This window comes from Martes martes, assembly GCF_963455335.1.
Source record: "Martes martes genome assembly, chromosome: 3".
Classification (NCBI taxonomy): Eukaryota; Metazoa; Chordata; class Mammalia; order Carnivora; family Mustelidae; genus Martes; species Martes martes.
Window position 1 is genome coordinate 171,581,463 of NC_137890.1, and position 20,596 is coordinate 171,602,058.

At 34.6% G+C, this 20,596-nt stretch overlaps 1 protein-coding gene across 1 annotated transcript in view; it reads right to left on the reverse strand.

The window, feature by feature from the left end:
• The window catches only part of VWC2L (von Willebrand factor C domain containing 2 like), a gene marked incomplete at its 3' end in the record, with an annotated part of 152,261 nt that extends 132,673 nt beyond the window's left edge, over positions 1 to 19,588 (reverse strand). Inside the window, exon 1 of the mRNA XM_080798984.1 lies at positions 19,184 to 19,588. Within this exon, the coding sequence (XP_080655110.1) occupies positions 19,184 to 19,573 (390 nt within the window). The 5' untranslated portion in view covers positions 19,574 to 19,588. The remainder of the gene's footprint in view (positions 1 to 19,183) is intronic.
• Between the last annotated feature and the right edge of the window lie 1,008 nt (positions 19,589 to 20,596).

Consider the following 20,596-nt stretch of genomic DNA (forward strand, 5'->3'; position numbering starts at 1 on the left):
ATTCCAGAAAAATTGCCAAGTATGCTCTTTGTGAGAATTTGGAAGCGAATATAGTCACACTAAGAGTTGACATAGGATTAAGAGAACGTGTTGGAGATTGGTTGCAGAGAATTTTCAAAATGTTTGTAGAAAATGCACATTTATTTTGGCCTCTGAATACACTGAGTCTTGCTTTCCATATATGAGGAAAGCCTAGATGTTTGGTCTATGTAACAATAACTTGTGGCATCATTATTTATGTGGAGGCCATTCCTGGCATTGTTTATAGAATATCCATGAGGAAATAGTCATAGCTTATCAGATTTGTTACCCAAATTCAAACCTCAGAGGAACAAGAGCAGAGCAGTGTTCAGTTTACTATTTTACTTTGATGAAGTTTAAGGTAACAGAATTCTTACAAGCTGGGAAACTGAATTAGGAAGATTAGAAAAAAAAATTTAGTTGGTTTGTTTGGGTGGCTGTTATATCCTGCTTAGAAGACACTTCTCTGTTGTCTCAATACTTGAGTTCTAGTCTCAGATGATTTATCACTAGGAGTGACTCTTGGGAAAATGAGGTCACCTTTCTCTGCCTGAGTTTCTTAATCTATAAAATGGGAATGACAGTATTACCAGCCTCACAGAGTTATTGTGAAACTTGTAAGCTGAGCAAGAAATATTATAATACTATTATTATATTTACTTGCATACTTATCGATGGCTTTTGGAAAAAATGTAAAAAGTATAAAATTGGACTATAGCATAAGACTAGATTTAAAGGAATATTTAGATTATTTTTCTTGTTTGAAGTGGAATCTGATTACAGAGGTGGTTTCAGTGAAGTTTTATAGGGCTTTGTTTGTTGGGGTTTGGGGGAGGATTTGTGTAGTACCAATAGAATTAATCATGTCAGAAACACACTGAAGAAAAATTGTTATAAGAAGCCTCTATATAAAGACTAATTGTGGATGGTTAAAATGAGCACTATAAATCACCCAGGGAAAAGAAAAGAAAAGAAACAAAAAGAAAAGGAAAGGAAAGGGAAAAGAAAAGAAAAGAAAAAGAAAGAAAGAAAGAAAAAAAGCAATAAACCCATTTTCTTTTCCTGATATTTCAGCATCTAGAAATCACCTCAAACGTCTTTTCTCCAGGGAGGTTTTCCCTGAATATCTTTCCATCATCTCTCTCCCTCACATTGCCCATTCAGAGCTCTCATCAGTGCATGAGATTATCTTACTGGTTTGATGATATGTCTGTTTATTTTTATCTGCCTTCCCTACGGATTATAATTTTCTTATAGTATATCGTTCATTGTGGTACTCTCAGCACCAGGAAGATATCAGCCCATAATAGACACTCAATAAATATTTGTTAACACATGCATATTCATTTATGCATAATCTATGTTTTCTTATTTGTTAGACCATACCTCTGGGCAGTTTCGCATATGTTTATCACGCATGGGGTAGGATTCTGATTCAGTAAGATATTTCATTTTATTTAAGTATTATAAAGGGCACTTTGTGGGGAAAGGTTTCTGACTGAGTCATGAAATAACTATTTGGGCTCCGATATTATAATAGTGAACATAAACCCACTCTCTAAAGGCAATTTGAAATCTGCCATATTTACTGTGTGGATCACTAAGTAAGTCAATCTTCAAGCACTCCATTGACTAGAGTTTTTCAAAATAGATAATTATAGACTTATTGTACTAGCAGATACCATGATAACTAAATTTAAGGTAAGAACACATGTAGAGGAATTCCTAAAAGTCTAAGAAAAAGCTAGTCTCACTTTATAATGTGTGTAGAGTTTAATGGTTTCTTCTTAAAATGATTTTAGTGTATCATAAACTATTTTTCAGGAAAATAATATAATTTTCAGGAAAATAATATATAACAATCCTGATTTTAAACAAGCCCATTTTCCTAAGGGATGAGTTAATTACAAAGCCCAACAAAACACATCCTGAATATTCTGAGGAGTAAAGCTTGATAAATAAAGCTTGATTCCTAGAAAGACTTTGTGAGCATTGTTGAAGGCTGAAGCAATGGACCCATGCTTGGATGGGATATATTCTAAGTGCCAAGTCTTAGCACACTAACTACTATACCAATGGCTTTCCTTCTGACCGAGTGATATTAGGCTTCACATACCATATGGTGCTTCATTCCTTTGATAATTTTGGCAAAAATTCTAAAAGAGAATATAGCTCAGATTGCTTTTCTAGAAACTTCCTATTAAGCAACTATTTAAAATTTGATCTCTACCAAGGAAAAGATACTGTTTTAAGATGCACTCTTCTTTTAGAGATAATTTATGGCATAAATTTTATCACTTTATGGAACAAATCTCATTACTTTCAAACTGTATGAGAAATTTGGAAGACTATTTCAAAGTTGCTGATGCCTGTCAGGAATCTCACTGCTCACTTCATTAAAATATACATTAAATTACAGAGTACAAGAGTATTTAGCATCCACTGCCACTCTAGTAGCCAGTAATTTGCATGTGGCAGATGTCACTTACTAATCAATAAAGCCAATGGATTTTAAACAAAATTCACAATCCTCCAAAAGAAAACCCATTGCATTACCGATTAAAATGCTCCTCAGTGTCCTGCATCAAATGGGACTATAGTGACCTCTTCAGTGATCTGCCCTATTGATTGGACCACATTTGAAACACTGAGGTTGTAGGTCTTATCAAATTATGAACAGAGCTGGAATTTCTTTAGGAATTTTAATAGCACTGAAGCAAATAGAAAACCAGGTGCATAATGCTCCTGGGTGGCTCAGTCAGTTAAGCATCTTCCTTAGATCAGCTCATGTCATGATCCCAGAGTCCTGAGATTGAGTCCCACATTGGCTTCCCTGCTCAGTGGGGAGTCTGCTTCTCCCTCTATCCCTCTCCCCTGCTCATGATCTTGCTCTTTCTCTCTCTCTCTCAAATAAGTAAATAAAATCTTAACAACAACAACAAAAACAACAACAACAAAAAGAAAACTGGATGTATAGCTGTTTGTGTTTTTTTTTTTTGTAACAACCTCAATTTGTCCGCAAATGTGTATGATGTTATCGTTTGCTTAACAAGTTAAATAATAGGCACTCTGACTTTGTCTGAGAAGTTGGTATTTTGATAATACATTTTGGACTATTATTTCTTGGGTGTCAAAAATAACTTTATGCTGAGTGAAAGAAGTCAAGCAGAGTCTCTTATCATATGGTTTCACCTACTTGTGGAGCATAAGGAATAACATGGAGAACATTGGGAGATGGAGAGGAGAAGTGAGTTGGGGATAATTGGAGGTGGAGACCAACCATGAGAGACTGCGGACTCTGAGAAACAAACTGAGGGTTTTGGAGGGGAGGGTGGTGGGGGTTGGGTGAACCTGGTGGTGGGTATTACGGAGGGCATGTATTGCATGGAACACTGGGTGTGGTGCGTAAACAATGAATGCTGAAACACTGAAAAGAAATAAACTAAAATGAAAAAACAAACAAACAAAAAACCACTTTATGTTTCTTGAAAACAAACATTTTTAGCCAGGTGATTGTAAAGAGTATATATAGCTTTGCCCATGTAGATATAATAAACTCAAATTCAGAAATAATATACATGAATTTTAAAACTATTTTTATTTTTATTACATTAAATTTGTAGTATATATATGATAAGGAAATAAAGTATATTAAGATGAACTATATATCTAGCCTGCCCTTAATAAGTGCCAATCTTGAAAAGGAGCTAAGATATCCATAGAAATAAATTTTGATTTTGTAATACAAATGATTTTTTAATAAAAATAACTGATGGTAGGGGTGTCTGGGTGGCTCAGTGGGTTAAGTCTCTGCCTTCGGCTCGGGTCATGATCTCAGGGTCCTGGGATCCAGCCCTGCATCGGGCTCTCTGCTCAGTGGGAAGCCTGCTTCCCTCTCTCTCTCTGCCTGCTGCTCTGCCTACTTGTGATCTCTCTCTCTCTCTCTGTGTCAAATAAATAAAATCTTAAAAAAAAAAAAACCTGATAGTTTTATTATAATGGAGAACAGAATTATTGGAGTTAATCTTTCTATTTTTATTTGCATTTATTCTGACCTTAATGTATAACACAAGTACATTGCAAAGCAGTTGACATACCCAATCTAAAATTATTAATTATCAAGTACAAAAAAAGTTCACTCAGTCTTGAAATTTACCGTTATAGTTGCAACACAACAGTGATATCATATTAATGATTTATTTTTTTCTTTAAAGATATTTTTTTCCTAGGGGTGTTGGGGTGGTGATCAGTTAAACATCCCACTCTTGGTTTGGGCTCGGGTTATGATCTCAGCATTGTGAGACTAAGCCCTGCCTCCCGCTCTGTGCTCAGCAGGAGTCTGCTTAAGTTTCTCTCGCCTTCTGCCCCTCCCCCTCCTCAAATAAATAAATATTTTAAAAAATATTTTTTCCTAAAAAACTCTTTAAACATATTTTGGCTTATTTTTTAAGAGCAGGCACCTCTATAATTATATGCTGCCTATTCTAATGAACTGATGTTATATAGAACCAATTTTTTTCCTGAATATTTTCAAGGAATTTCATGACAGGAAAATGTAGCTTTTTCTGAAATACAAAGAATAGCATATGGAAAAATAAACTATAGATAAGGAGAATGTAAGCAAAAATATCTTTCTTTAGCGACAGTCACAGGTATGCCTTTTTAAATTGGCAAAGCATACTTATTAAGGAAATATCAGTATGTATTTAAGAAAAAAAAAAAAGGATGTTTTAGTGGCCTCTACAGTCTTCAAAGGAGAACCCAAAGGTATAGATGAAAGCTAAAGGATTCACAATGAAGTAAAGATTTTGATAAAGTGTCTCACCTGTCCTTGTATAAATAGCCTGGGAAAGCAGCAGCCTTCAGTCCTCACTGATAAGCTGGATTGACTTTTGGCTTTGGTACAAAAAAGGCCCTTGACAGTGAACAGAATATTTTCACTAGAGCCTGTGTATCTCCATGCTAAGGATGCTCTACTTATCACCTATTTATGCAATAGGAAAAAAATGAGCAATTGTATAGCTCCAAAACTTTCCTGTCGACACTGAAAAGAACAGATTGTTGATATCAGTTAAAAGCCAGTCATCTACAGTAGCATTAAAACAGGGCCATGTGTGCGTGGGGGAGAATATAGCACCGTTAGAATTCTACAACCTGAAAGAATCAGTCCTATTCTATGAGAGACATTGAAAGGAGATGCCTTGCATGGATGTCACTGGACTCAGGGCTCTTCAGTGTGTGGGAGGTCAAAGTTCTAGGCCTGGAACAACCAAATCCATGTGTATAGGGAGTGCCAATCAGATTGTTAGTTCAGAAGTCTCTCTCTGCCTCACTGTCTCTGAATTTCTCTGGGCAAAAATTTACTATAAGTTGAAATCTTTTCTTCCTTTTCCATTTGCTGGCAACATTGTACTTTTGCACGTTATGAAAAGGCAGTAATTGAAAAATTAATATAGTGAAGTGTTTTATAACTACTAATATTAAAATATATTAATATCCAGTTTTAAGTCCCAACAGCAATTTCCTTCTGAATTATATTTCATTATTTGATGCTTAATTCATAGCTTACTTTGTTCCACAAAAATATGTTGAGATGGCTTATGGACAATAAGATAAAAGTATATTTTAATTTAAAAAATCTTGACCAAGTAATATCTTGATGTAAGCCTTTTGACTTTGGTATGTATTTTTTTTTCTTTTCTTTTCTTTTCTTTTTTTTTTTTGGTGCAAGGCACAACAGAAGCAGTCACAATTTTGAAACCATGTATAAGAATGGCTAGTGCTAAAAAAAAAAAAAAAAAGAGTGGCTAGTGCTGGGGCACCTGGGTAGCTCAGGCAGTTGAGTGTCTATTGATTTAGGCTCAGGTCATGATCTCAGGGTGGTGGGATTGTGCCCTGAGCCAGGCTCCATGCCCTGCTTCTCTCTCTTCCTCTGCCCCTCCCCTGCTCACTCTTTTTCTTTTTTTCTCTCTCTCAAAAAATAAAAAATAAATCGCTGGTGCTATCGCCCAATGCAATTCAGCCATATGACAATGTGGAATGAGCTCATTTGGAACTCAAATCCTGTCACCAAAGATTGCTGTTTTATCTTAAGGCACTTGAACCTGGGTTTTCTCATTTGTAAGGTGGAGGTAATAACAACATAATATTAATAGGGCTCTAATTTTGCCACTGGATTCTTAGGAGACTGAAAGGAAATTACGTAATATATAAACTATATAGCATAGGGTTAAAAGACCCTCATTGTCATCCTAGCTTTGAACTTGACCAGTGTTTATTTATTAATTTTTAAATTTCTCTTCATCCATTTTCAATGGCCATCTATTTCTCAAGGGTATATATTGATTATAAATTATTTTTATTAAATTATGGCATGATAATTTCCCTTATGAATTATTTGAAATATTGAATTTATAAAGAATATATCTTTTAGAGTTTTAAAAGCAATTTTTAAAAAATGTAGCAATGTATGCCCTCATATTATGGTTAGACAAGGATGACATTGGGCAACATTTTTACATAGTTAATTAGGTTCATATTTACAGAGATGAAACTTCAATCTTTAATCAAATTCTTTGCCCAAACAGATATTTAACAGGGTAACTTTAGGTCACATTTTTTTTTTTTTGAATCTTGATTTAGGTATGTTCTAGCTTCAATGTGAAAGTCCTAGAGTCTCATTAACAAAAGGAAGATTCCCTGTGATTGTCCTTTTTCTCCCTAATGAAGCTTTTTAAATCTCAGCAGTCAAAGGTTTGCTATTTTAGTAGGATTTTATTTATAATGTTGGGGGAAAATTAAAGTTAGACTGAACTCTTTTAATTTTTTTCCCCTGTCATGTTTAGGAAGGGGAAATAAAACTAATATGCAGTGAAAATATATGGAGTTCCAGAGAGCTGTGGATGTTCTTTCACTATAAAGAAAAATGACTTAATTTAGTAACCACTGGAAGTTTTTGTGATGACTCTGGTATTTCTAAGACTGCAAAAACCATTAGCAAAATCCATGGTTGTTTGTTGTTGTTGTTGTTGTTTTTAAATTTGTATTTCACTGATGTAAGAATTTAAAAAACCCTCTAAATAACAAAAATACTCTTGGGCAATTCTTGCTGCATTCAGAACGCAGCTGTTATTAATTTTTAATGGATAGGACCGTGCCTTAGATTCATACTTCTTCATGGCAATGGGAGTTTTTAAAAATAAAAGAAATTGAGCCCTGTGAAACATGACACAGGGAAATAATTTTCCTTATATTAGCATGTGTACATTTCCACCAGAAAGATACAGGCCTTAATATGAAATATTTCAGAGTTATAATTGAACACCTATAGAAAAATATAGGGGATGTGAACACGTGAAAACGAAGCCATCTCAACGGTGTCTTGCAAAACATCCTTAATGAACGTGTGGAAGCTGGTCAGATATAATTAGAAGACCACTGGAGTTAGTCAGAAGCCCTTTCTTCTCATTTATAAAATGAGAATAAAAATATCTTGGAACTAAGTAATTCCTGAGGGAACACAGTTGCATCTTATAAAATTGTCAGCTATTATTTGGTGTTTGCCTCAGGCACAGATCTGGTTGTGTCACTCTCTGATCTGAGCCCCTTAGTGGCTCCCTGCTCAGCCCAGGCTTTGGCCAAATCTCCTTGGCCCGGCATGACACTCACATTGTGAGCTGGACCAGTGTCCCCTTCTCTGATCTCTCATGTTTTGTTTCCTTTATATGCCTTATGCTCTGGCTTAACTCACTGGGTTTATTCATTTTTCTCTGCACGTGCTTTGTACTTATTTTTGCCCATGTTCCAATTTTGTCTGAAATACTTTCAGTGTGCTGAAATCCCTATTCTTAAGAAATCTTAAGTCCTCCAGACTGAATTCCCCCTTTCTTCATATAAGTTCCTAGTACAGTCATCACAAGCCACCTGCTATTAGTAGTACCTGTATTATTCCTTTTGACAGACTAGGAGAATTTTGAGGGTCAGATTTATGTCTGATATATTTTGGTACAACCCCATGAAACCTACCATTTTTCCACATGTCGGTGATATTTAGAATATTTAATGAAACCAAATTATGGATTGTGTGAGTTGACTTGAAAAGTCATAAAAATGAACTAAGTACCTAAGTAAGCAGACAGCATATTTTCATTTATTATTATAACACAAAATATATTTATTATATTACATGAAATTAAAAATACCTCCTTGACTTGTCACACTATCAAAGGAGAACACAAAGTAAAGCAAAATAATGGAATTTTTTTATCATCTTTGCTTATCTGTCTCATCTGAGAATTATTATTCATCAATGCAAAGACCAAAGCTATACTGCTTGAAGGCAAGTGTGCAAAGAGATTTGGGCTTAGTACTATTGTTGTCAAGTATGAGTAACAACAATCAAAATAGGTGTATCTAATGCTTTTTTAAAGTCACATATGTGAAAAGAGATACCTGAGACCACCTTCAAGTGAAGTTGGACCTATTATCTATCAATATCCAAAGAACATTTAATCTTTAAGAATGTGGATTGGAAAGGTTTGATAACATAGTTTGAGAGAATAATAAGGGAAGAATAATATTATCATAGATCAGGGGTTGGCAAACTTTTTCTGTAGAAGGCCAGAGAGTAATATTTTTTAAAAAGATTTTATTTACTTATTTGACAGAGAGAGAGAGATTACAAGTAGACAGAGAGGTAGGCAGAAAGAGAGGGGGGAAGCAGGCTCCCTGCTGAGCAGAGAGCCTGATGATGCAGGGCTCTATACCAGGACCCTGAGATCATGACCCAAGTCGAAGGCAGAGGCTTAACCCACTGAGACACCCAGGCACCCCTAGATAGTAAATATTTTTGACCCATGTGAATCCTGGGTCTCTGGGGCAAGTGCTCATCTCTTCACTACAGCCTAAAAGCCACCATAGACAATACAGAGATGAATAAGCATTGCTGTTTCAATAAGACTCTACTTACAAAAGCAGACAGTGAGCTGGATTTGGCTCATGGATGATAGTCAGTCAATCTTAGATTTTTGGTTATATGTAACTGGCATGATAATGAAGAAGAAATAATTTTTCAAACAAATTGTTTTATGCAACACAAATTAACTACCATAAACAGTCACATTAATTTAAATGTTGTGAACTTTAAAAAGAGCCAGAAAATAAAAGATTAGCTGAGACATACAGATTTTTATCATTAGCCGCCCATAAGAGTCAAAAAAGAAATTAGGGTATCTCGAATCATTAGTAAAGTATTTCTTAATCCATGTTTCATTGAACTCTTATGAACCTTAAGATGTTAATAGATGTTCTGAGGAAAAAAAAATGTTCTTCTGTCACATGAATTTGTGAAATCCCGTATTAAATACAGTTTAGTGGTAATAGTAATAAAAATGTCAGGTAGCTCTTATGAATCTCTTATTGTATGCCAAGTAGTTTCTACTATTATCTCTCTTTGAGAGGAGTGTACACTAAAACCTACAGAGGTAAAGTACTGTACACCTAGGTCACTTGGCTGGGAAGTGGTAGAGCCTACTCTAAAATCCAGTTTTCACCTCCCTGTCAAGCTCATAGCTATTGAATAATACATATTGACTCTCAAACAAACCTTTTAAAAATACTCAAGCAGTGTCAATACACTAATGTGCACTTCACATTTCCAAGGATACATCATTTCTCAGATTTACTTGACCACGAAAAAATCAGAAATCCTTATTAAGAATATCACAGAGTGCTGGTGTTCCCTAGAAAAGAGTCTGGAAAAGGCTACATGCATCATGACGGTGATTCCTAAATCTAGCTGATCATTAGAATAATCTGGGAAACTTTAGAAACATACATTTAAATAATTTCAATCAGAATTAGGGACAGGTCAATGAATCAATTTCTGAAACATTCCTTCCTGAGATGATACTGATCATATGCTAGTTTAGAGATATTCCTTTGTTCTAATTCCATGGAACTAGAAATTTTTGCATACTTCATCCATTTTTGAGAATCCATTTCTGCCTTGTCATAAGAGGCAGGTGCTTGCAGAGTGATATCAAGAACATGAATCCTCAGTTCCTAAAATCACCAAATATATGGCAAAACCAGCTCATTTAGTTGCTTTGTTACTTCCTAGTATAAAAGAGTATCCATGAAAATAAACAGGTATTGTTAATCTAATGGGATCTTATTTTATTTTGGCCTATATTACTTGGTTTAATTATAGAATTTTTGATTTTTAGACAAAGGATTCCTTTTTTAACACAGCCTTTGCAAACTTAGATTCTTTTTTGCAAATTGTACTCTATCTATGTCAGAGACTGATTTTAGATATGCCAATATTTTATTGTTCTTGTCTACTTGTAACTCTGTGTTGTCATGGTGATAGGTCCTGATATCACATTTCTATAGACAATTAGCTGAAATAAATCTTTGCATCCAACACGTTTATTGGAAAGGGAGATGCAAATGAGTGACATTTTCTTGTTAAACCTGAAGATAGTAAAATAGAGAAAAAAGGACCACAGGAAAGCAATGTATTAATACTGCTTTTTCAAATAATGAGCTATGTCATTATGGTCTTTTCAGTAAGTTTCAGTTGGCCTTTGTTTTATCATCTGTAAAATAAGGACGTTAGAAAAAATAATTTCAAAGTATTTTTCAGATCTAATATTCTATGGTCAACTCTTAAAAGTAGGAAGGATCTGTTGCGGGGGGAGGGGAGGAAGGGGGTGGTTGGGTTATAGACATTGGGGAAGGTATGTGCTATGGTGAGTGCTGTGAAGTGTGTAAACCTGGTGATTCACAGACCTGTACCCCTGGGGCTAATAATACATTATATGTTAATAAAAAAATAAAAAATTAAAAAAGTAGGAAGGATCCGAACTACAAAAAAGAAACCATAATGCTTGCCTTTATAAATAGAAGAATACATGCAAACTCATATACTAGGGATCCAGCCTCATGCCAAGAAGTAACAATGGTAGTCACAGGTCAATATTAAAACAAACAGATTGAAAAATCCCAAACAACTAATTTAAAACACATACACACACACACACACACACACACACACAGGTAGATTACTAAATTACAGATTGATATGTAATATTATAATTTTCAAGTTCTCAATGCTATTAATTTTTTGTAAGACATATATGATGACCTTATTGTATCTATTCTATAGTTAGAACAATTAAAAGTATTTGACTTTGGTTTATGATCACATGACATAATGGGGGGAAAAATTAAAAGTTGTGTTCAGAGGATTTTTTTTCCACTTTAGATAGCTTTCTACAGGCATAAAATAATATCATCTGAAAACTTTTTTAGGGGATGAATGATTTTTCTTGTTACTTTAGTACTTTATTCACTCTTTTCATGGTGTCATTAAATCCTTGCAAAGAAGGCTTTATTGTGATATGAGATACAGCAGGCTGGAGGCAAGGGTATCCACAAAGGACGGTGTGTTGGAGTGAAATTACTGATGCTAATCAGCAGTGATGATAAAAGTCCAAAGTACAGACTCTAAAATAAACCAGTCTCCAATTAATAATGACTATTTTTGAGAAAGATGCCCCGGATAAGCCAACCTACTGATCACTTCAATCCGTCTCTTGGTTATTTGTTTCAAGCTCTTCCTGGAAATCTTGGCAAAGCACAACTAAAAAAATAAACCAATAAGTTTTTCTTGCAATGCCCTTCATAAAACACACTGCCTGATATATAAATCAAGTTGTAGGAAAACAAAACTAAGCAAAAATATGGTCAGGGTGAATAAGGAGGAGCAGGAACAAAAGATTTACCTAATTTTATAGTAAGATTTTCTGTAAGTAAAGACATTCCTGGTTCCTCAAATTTCTTTACACACACATACACACACACACACACACACACACTCAAATCACTGCATGTATGGAGCAGTTTCCATTGAGATGATGTATGTTAGAATAATCTATGCAATTACCATAAAATATGTAGACCTGAGTTATGAAAAAAGATGTGAAAAATAGAAAAATTATGCTTATTAATATCCTACCACTGACTGATTATGTCTTTCTGTGAGTAAAGCCACTGTTAAAAACAGGCAAATTTTAAACATATCCAATGTTTTGTACAACTGGAGTGAAAGTTTGAAAGGGAGACTACTAGGTCTTTCTTTTCAGTTTCATTTTCTTACACTGCTGGAGAGTAAGGAGTGGGCAGCAATGTCTATAAACAGCTGATGGCTGACCTCCAGTCTGAGGTAATCACTACCAGTGACAAGCTCCGCAAATCTCAGATGTGGCTGCAAATCAAACACTGATCACCCCCTGTGCACGGGACACAGAAGCCCAGTCACAAATCTCTGTAGTCACACTTATCACACAGTTATCACCATTAACAGCAGCATCTTGCAATATGAAGGACAGCAATAAATACCAGTGGGTGAGCATGAAAAACTATTCCTACATACAGCTAATCAAAGGGCTAGCTGACCATTAATTCTCTTACAATTTAAAGCAAGAGACTTTACCTGATTGGAAACAGGCTATTTTACACCACTCAGGGGTTAACTTGGAAGACATTTATTCTTACAATTCTATTCCCACGTGTTAAAGGTGTTCAAAGAAAAGGATCATTCCCAATTATCTGGAGCTTCTGAAAAATTAATTTTAAAAATCTGATCTGCTCCCGCTTAGTGCAGTTCTATAGAGTTAAAAAATGCCAAGGAGGCACAATATAAAAATAATGAGAGAGGGTGAAGAAACTTTATAAATTTAAGTTTTAACAAAATTGACTTCTAATCTCTGAAATTGGTCCAAGATTATACAAATTAAGTAGAGGTTCCACAGTTGCTTACAAAGATGGGAATTCCTCCTGAGGAATATTCACTTTGTTCTTCATGCTGGGGTTGACCCTCAGATGAGCAACAGCATTACTTAATTTGTGTTATTTTTGTAGCAACTTCAAAGGAGAAGCCATTCCTGAATTCACTCAAAGGCAATTTTAACATTAAAACCCACAACATACCCTGCAAAACAGAAACTGTATTTTGCAAAATCAACACTTATGGAATTAGTCTTCTCAACTTCTCAACAATGATCCTCCCTTATCTTTATTGTATGAAATTATGATGTTTCTTTGGATGGAATCTTACAAATGCCCCTAGTGACCCCTTTAACCACTTGTAGAGAATTTGTAAATCCTCTCTTGGAAAAAAAAATCTTTAAAAATCCCACTCATATTCTCAAAATCTACGTACTTCTCTGTTATTACAATAAATAAATCCTTCACACCTCTGGAAAGATACATTCTGTACCCCTTTGCTTAATGCAGAGATCTTAGTTTCTTTGCATTTCATAGAAACTGATACAATGGCAGAGGGTGGGTGGGATGCAGTGAATTGTGTTTCTGTAAAGTGTTAACTCAGTCCCTCAACTGAGATTTCTTTACAGCTTCCATTTTTCCCTGTTCTTTCATATCTTTGATCATTAGCTCCAAGTACACGTTGCCTTTTGTTCTTTCTCCATTTGAAAACAAACCAACATCAAACAAATCACACAGACCTAAATTCAATCATTCTTTCTACCCAAACACTTTTACAGATTTAATATTACCATATTGGACTTTCCTAATGGGGGCCCTGATTAGTGAGAAAGCTGGAAAGCCTGTCTTTCTGTGAATATACCCATTGAAGGCAAGTCAATCCTAAACCTTAGCTGGCATTGATATTTTTTAAGGGTGAGATGATTTGGCAAAATACTCCAAGTGATTACTTTTCTGTCCACTCTGCTGCTTTTTTCAAGATTTAAATATTAAATATAAATTTTAGAGCAAAAACTAGGCAGCTTACCCCAGCATGAATATATGTTTCTTTAAAATGACCACATACATAGAAAATATGCAGCATGAGAACATGATTCAGAACACTGAATCTTTTAAAACTAAAAGTTGATCAGCCACCTGATCAACTATCTTTTGCTTAGAGTAGGGGAAGCACAAAGGCCAGTGCCCACAGAGAAAGGCAGGTCCTGGGCAAATCAAAATCCTGAATTAGGGGCACTGGGTGTTGCTTACAGAAAATCACTTTAAAATGAGACTGGCTATGCAAAGGCTCTTTCAGCTGCATGTAGTATAACCTTCAGTGTCTGACCTAAACTAAATCAGTGTAAGTTTCAAAGTATTAAAAAAAGACCAAAAAGGCTAATTCTTTTTGAGTGAGAGTTATAAAAATACCGAGGAAAATAAATTATTTCTCCCTTTGGGAAACACAGCCTGAGATAGTTAACCATGAAGCCAAAGCTGATAGAGTCTATGTTTCCAATCAACTTTTTTTTGTAGGAAATGCTATTGTAATTTATTATTTATGCTCCTTATGCCTTAAAAAGTAGGTTCCAGTGTCATTTTGCCTGGGTATACATAAAAGAAAGATGAGAGAACCTACTATACAGTGACCTTTATCTTAATACAATATTACCAGAACACTGAAAAATTTAGAGTTTTCAAAAAGAGTAGAGAGAAATCCATTTTCAAAAGCTTGAATCAGTAAATGTCGAAAAAAACCTTTACAAATAACATTATTCTTCCCATCAGGTGACACATGTGGATCAATTTACATTTGAATATAGTGATCAGAAAAGATTAAGAAGGGACATATGTTTTGCAACTATATAGTGTGAGATAGAGTAACTGTTTTGACCCACGGTGGTCATTGTAGTACTGGTATGGGATGAAATCCAAGATGACCCTGGTTAGGAAGGGGGATGAAGAAGAGGAGAAAGCAAGAAGGAAATGAGCAATGTGTGTCGTCTTTAAGGATCCATCTTTAAGGATCTAAAGAGTACTCCTTACCTGAACTTTGAGTGCTTCTTTAACTAAAAGGAAGAGATCAACACATAAACAAGAAGAAACTAAGGCATTTTAAAGGAACTCTAACTTTTTTATCCTGTGGGTTTGATTAGGATCTGACCAATTGTGTCATCCATCAAAAATGTATTGAATGTCTCTTATATGATTCACATGGTGCTGGGGTTGGGAAGAGCAGAAAACACTGTCCTTAACCTCAAAGAGTTCACCATCCAGTGGGAGAGACAGGTGGTTTCACATTCTGTTATTGCATTGTGATCAAGGCACTGAGGTGGTGAAGAGCTTAGATTCTGCAGTCAAGCTTCCCGGATATGAATACTATTTCTACTTTAGAGCTGTGTGATGTTGGGCAAGCTTCTTACACTTCGGTGCTTCAGTTTCTTTATCTTTAAAACAGTGCTAATTAAAGTATCATCATCATACTGTTGTTATGAAATGAAATAAGTTGTAATACATATAAAGGTCTTGATAGTATCATCTTGTGATTTATGTTCCTGTTTATAATGATGTATGTAGCATGCTGTACGAACATAGAGGAAAGGTATGAGACTCAACCCAGGATGCAGCATAGAATAGGGCTTTCCAGCTGAGATGAGATTTAAATGGGGCTTTGAAATAGTCTAGTAGGACTTACACAGGTATGCAATGGTGAGAAAGTGTAAGACAGCATTGCAAGCATGCAGGGAAGAGATACCACTTAGAGTTTGGATACTTGGAGAAGTCAATGTATGGAACTGAGACTATAGTAGGGAATTTAGATTTTTATCTTGAAGACTCTCCCATTTTTATCCTCATGCATGCTGGTCATCTCATTCTCTGTTTTCTTCAATAGCCTTATATCCACAGCCATTATTTCTTCACCTCTATTCAATTCTATACTTGGCTACAAGGTAATTTTGTTCAAAAAACACATTTAACTAGGTCATCTCTATGTACAACATGAATTTTATCTCTTGTTATTCTTTAGACCGAATTTAACTATTTTGGCCTGGTATTCAAGTTCTTCTCTCTACTGTCCAAAACACATGTAAAAATTTACCTCTCTCTCTTATTAAAATAGCATTCTAGTAACATCAGCATCCTGTTGTTCCTATCTCCCACCTCTCTTTTCAAATTTCATACTAATCTCTGATCTTGCACAAGAAGTTTCCTCTTTAGAATTTTAATATATCCAGATCAACTTGAATTATTTCCTTAAGAACAGCCTCAACTTCGAACATACTGAAGAAAAAGAAAATTTGTTTAACCAAATCTCACACATGTTGATATGCTTCTGGCACCACACCTTAGTGTTGAGCTTCACAATCACATACTTTACTTTAAACTGCTCTTTCCCTTCATTCTCTTTCCATATTGTTCACACATTACTTGTGAGTGGAGGTTTGGCCTTCTAGGTATCTTACTTTCCAGTATATGTAGATCTATAGTATCTTGTACAACAAAAAATCCCCAAATGTTTGTTGGATGTATATATTATATGTAAAAATATATTAAACCTTAATAACATGCCAAGATAATTATGTGAAAGTTCCATATATCTTTTGAAGTGAGTTACTTTTTTCTTGCTAGCTAAATTAGAAGAGAATCAAGATGATATTATGGCTTATATTTACTTAGGTATATACAGTTCACATAGGTAAAACATTTATAAAAAGTATTGGAATTATTTCAACTGAGTGTTAAAGATGAACTTCCATTATAAAATGTAGGTGAAGACATAGAAGAATTGTGAACTTAGAGTAAACCATTGGACATTAGAGTTTAGGAGGAAGGGAACACCATTTAGTCAATATCTACGGTGTGCCAATCATCACAAGCCTGCTATTTTCTTCATAAATTATCTAAGTAACTCTTTCTAATATCTCCACACAAGAAAAGTAATTGTTATTATGGCCATCTTATAGCCAATGCCAGCATGGCTCAAAAACTTAAGGAGTCCTTTCAAAATCTTACATCTATGTGATGAATTTGGGATTTGAATCTATATCTATCTGACTCTTGAGCCCAAGTTCTCTGAGAGGTTATTAGAATGGCAGTATTTAGAGGTAGGTTAAATAAATTGACAATTTTGGACAAGTAACAAACTTTTTTGGTCCTAGTTCTTCATTGTTATGAGCTTGCCCTAGATAATTTCTATAGCTTTTATAACTCCAAATACTTGTGAAAAGAGGCAACTGTTTTCTTTCATTCTGTTTTTTGAAAATCACATTTAAAAATCTTATAGCATGGAAAGGTGGAAAAGTTATGCACATCAATGGGTTATATATTGACTATAGCAGGAACATATAATTAGAGTGAAGTGTTTGTGAACTTTTTCTTTATATATCTCTTATTGTTTGACATGGTGAAATAGATATTATCTTTGTAAGATAAAAATCTAATAAATAGAGGAAAAACTAGCATTTTGAGTAGTAAGTTGATTAAATTCAAATAACCAGTCTCTTATTTGTTAAATATTGATGACAAAATTATATAAATCTTAAATTTTACTCAATGTACTTTTTTGCTTGGGTAAGGCTATTCTACAGTATCTCTTTGCACTCAACTCTCAACTAGTATGTATGTTAGAGAAGAGTAACATGATTCTAGAACCATGTCTAGAATAAAATTGTGTTGAGTACTTGCATTTACTTTCATTACCTTAAAAGTGAAAATAGCTAATGTGAAAATATACCCAATATTTTAGAGACCATAAAGCTGTTAATAAATGTACTACACTGTTAACTATCATTTGATATAAATGATGGTAATTTTACTAGACTTTCAAGTCCTTTACTTCTCAATATTGTGCAACAAATTATGATAATACATGAAAGAGAAAAGTCTAGAATAACATTTATGTATAAGAAAGTTAAATACGATAATTATTAAAATTTCCTTCATGTCCTAAGGAATCTAGTTAAAGTGACTGGGTATTCTTGAGTAAACTACAACTGGTTTGAACCCATAACCTGGAATGGACTGAGTGCAATGAAATACCAATACATAGAATACTCTAATTATGATCAGTTTAAACATTTTCCCCCATATTGATTTCTTTTACCATTTGGCTATTATAGAGAAGGAAGTTGGGTTAGTGCTAATAACTGAACATTCTTCTCTCAGTCACACTGAAAACTATCTATATCTTCTTTTGCTTAGGAGGTTCTGAGCACCTTTCACAGAACTTCGTTAGATGAAATGAAAATCTTTCATGTCAAGCCATCAGTATGACAGACACTCCAAGGCACAAACTGCCATTACATTTAAGGAGAACATTTTGATGTATGAATTTATACCCTCAGGGTTCAGGTCTGGCTTGTAGGACATCCTAATTAAAATTAGCCATTTGAGAAAAGAGACTCAAAGCAGAGATAAAAATTAACTCCAAATTACTTAAAAATATAGGCATATAAAATACATATGAAATACTAAGGACACTGGAAAAATAGTCTTTTTTTTTCTACCTTTGACAATAGAGTATGACAAAAATTCAGTTCTCTTTGGGGTCTTGCAAACAAAAAAATCTAATGAGCAGAGAACAAAATGGGGATGGTGCTCTACAACAAGTAGGCCCAATGCATATTCTTAATATATAGACCACAGCTCAGAGGTGTGTCCCAGTGGCACTTGCATTTCCACACACTAAACATAATTCTAGACTATAGTTAAATGACTCCAAATACAGGCTAATCAGGCACACCCACATAAAAAAAATCACAATATTTAAACATTAACTTTAAATAAACACATACACTACAAAAAAATTCCTCAGAAAACATTTTGTAATAACACAGAAGAAATGCTTAAGGGCAAAAAAAAAAAAAAAAAGGTGTTAAGCATGCCCAAAATACTTCTGAGGGAAGAGATTATTGTGAAACCTTAAAGATATTGATCAATACGCCAACTGGTTATTTATTGACCACAGTGGTACTTAGGCTAAGTCAATTATCATATGGTTTCACTTACTTGTGGAGCATAAGGAATAACATGGAGGACCTTAGGAGAAGGAAAGGAAACATGAACTGGGGGAAATTGGAGGGGGAAGATGAAGCATAAGAGACTGTGGACTCTGAGAAACAAACTGAGGTTTTGGTAGGGAGGTGGTGGGGGAACGGGGGTCCCTGCTGGTGGGTATTAAGGAGGGCATGTATTGCATGGAGCACTGGGTGTGGTGCATAAACAATGAATCTTGGAACACTAAAAAAAAAAATAAAATAAAATTTAAAAAATTTTAAAAATCATAGGGAAATTTAAAAATAAGTTTTCCAACTTTAATTTTAATGTAGTAATCTACTAAGTATGTCATGTGACAAGTTAGTATTCAATAAATATGGAGGGTAACTCATACCTTAAATTCCTCCAAGATTTTGTAATTTTTCCCATGATATTCACAAAAGTTTTTCACTTCTTTGCACTCAGGACAGCATCCATTGTGTTCCACTTTAGTACACTTTGGGTGAATTTTAGGGCATTCTGGCTGATCACAAACAGGTCCATCCAGAGCACAGACACATGGACAGTTGGAATGCCCTGGGAAAAATCGTTCTCCCAACTTGTATACAAAGCCGCTGTCATCCACACACCCTTTCCCTCGATAGTCATCAAAGATCAGATTGTCATTACTGGAGGTCTGGTCACCTTCATCAGCAGGATAGTCTTCATGACTGATGGCAGCAGAGGTGACCAATCCAAGGATGACCAACAGAAGTATGCAAGCTTCATGAATATGAAGAGCCATCCCCCTCCTCAAAGGCTTCTGGATGTGCTCCTAATATTAAATATACTCAGCTCCTTCCATGGGAATACAAGAAGGGTAGGCTGAAAATAAATATTTAAAAAAGAACAATTTGACATATATAAAGAGAATATGGATTTATGTAAGCCCATGTTCTTAACCTGTTTATTTGGGACCTATCTGGAAGACACTAAGACCTTAAATAGATAAAGTTCATGTAAACATCTACACTTTATTATGAAGTTTGGAGAGTTTATTCTTGGAAGTATATGCATTAAAATTTGTCCTTTATTTCACTTAGGAATCTTAAGCTCCAATTTACCTTCTGAATTTCAAAGGTCTGGCTTTGTCTAAATTAAGAAGTGGTTTAACTAAGCCTCAAAAGGTGATTAAAAGTAGTTACAAATGGCTCAAGAACGTTTGAATTCAAATTCTCTGTTGTTCTTTAACTATCACTAAATTAGTGATAGAATATATATGCTATAACTATCTGTATAAAAACTAAGAGATTAGTGAGAAAACATCTACTTCTAAAAGGGAGGAGACCAATAGTTGGATATAAATTATAATTGAGATGAGCTAGTACAAAGGCCTTCCTACTTCTTTACTTCCATAACTGGAGAACAACAATGGTGTCAAATGGGTTACTTGTTTCAGAAAACATACATCTGGATTTTGAGACATAGATAGGAAGAAAAATAGTGCAACCATTTCACAGTGACTAAGAAAAATTTAATAAATAGTACAAGAGAACTCCATATATTGGAAATAATTTATTAAAAATAAATTTATTTGTCTCATTGTCCATAACTTTATTTTACTCAGGAAGTAAGCTCCTAGTGGGCAGGAAAGATGTACCTGTGATTTTTTTTTTAATGGCAACTTGAATCTAGTGTTCATGGACTACCACTTGAATTAATTACTTCAATATAAAATATATACCATTCACATTGTCTTGAGAACATATCTTTCTTTTGACATCCCAAACATATTTGCATTTAGTCAAATTTCACAAAGAAGCCAATA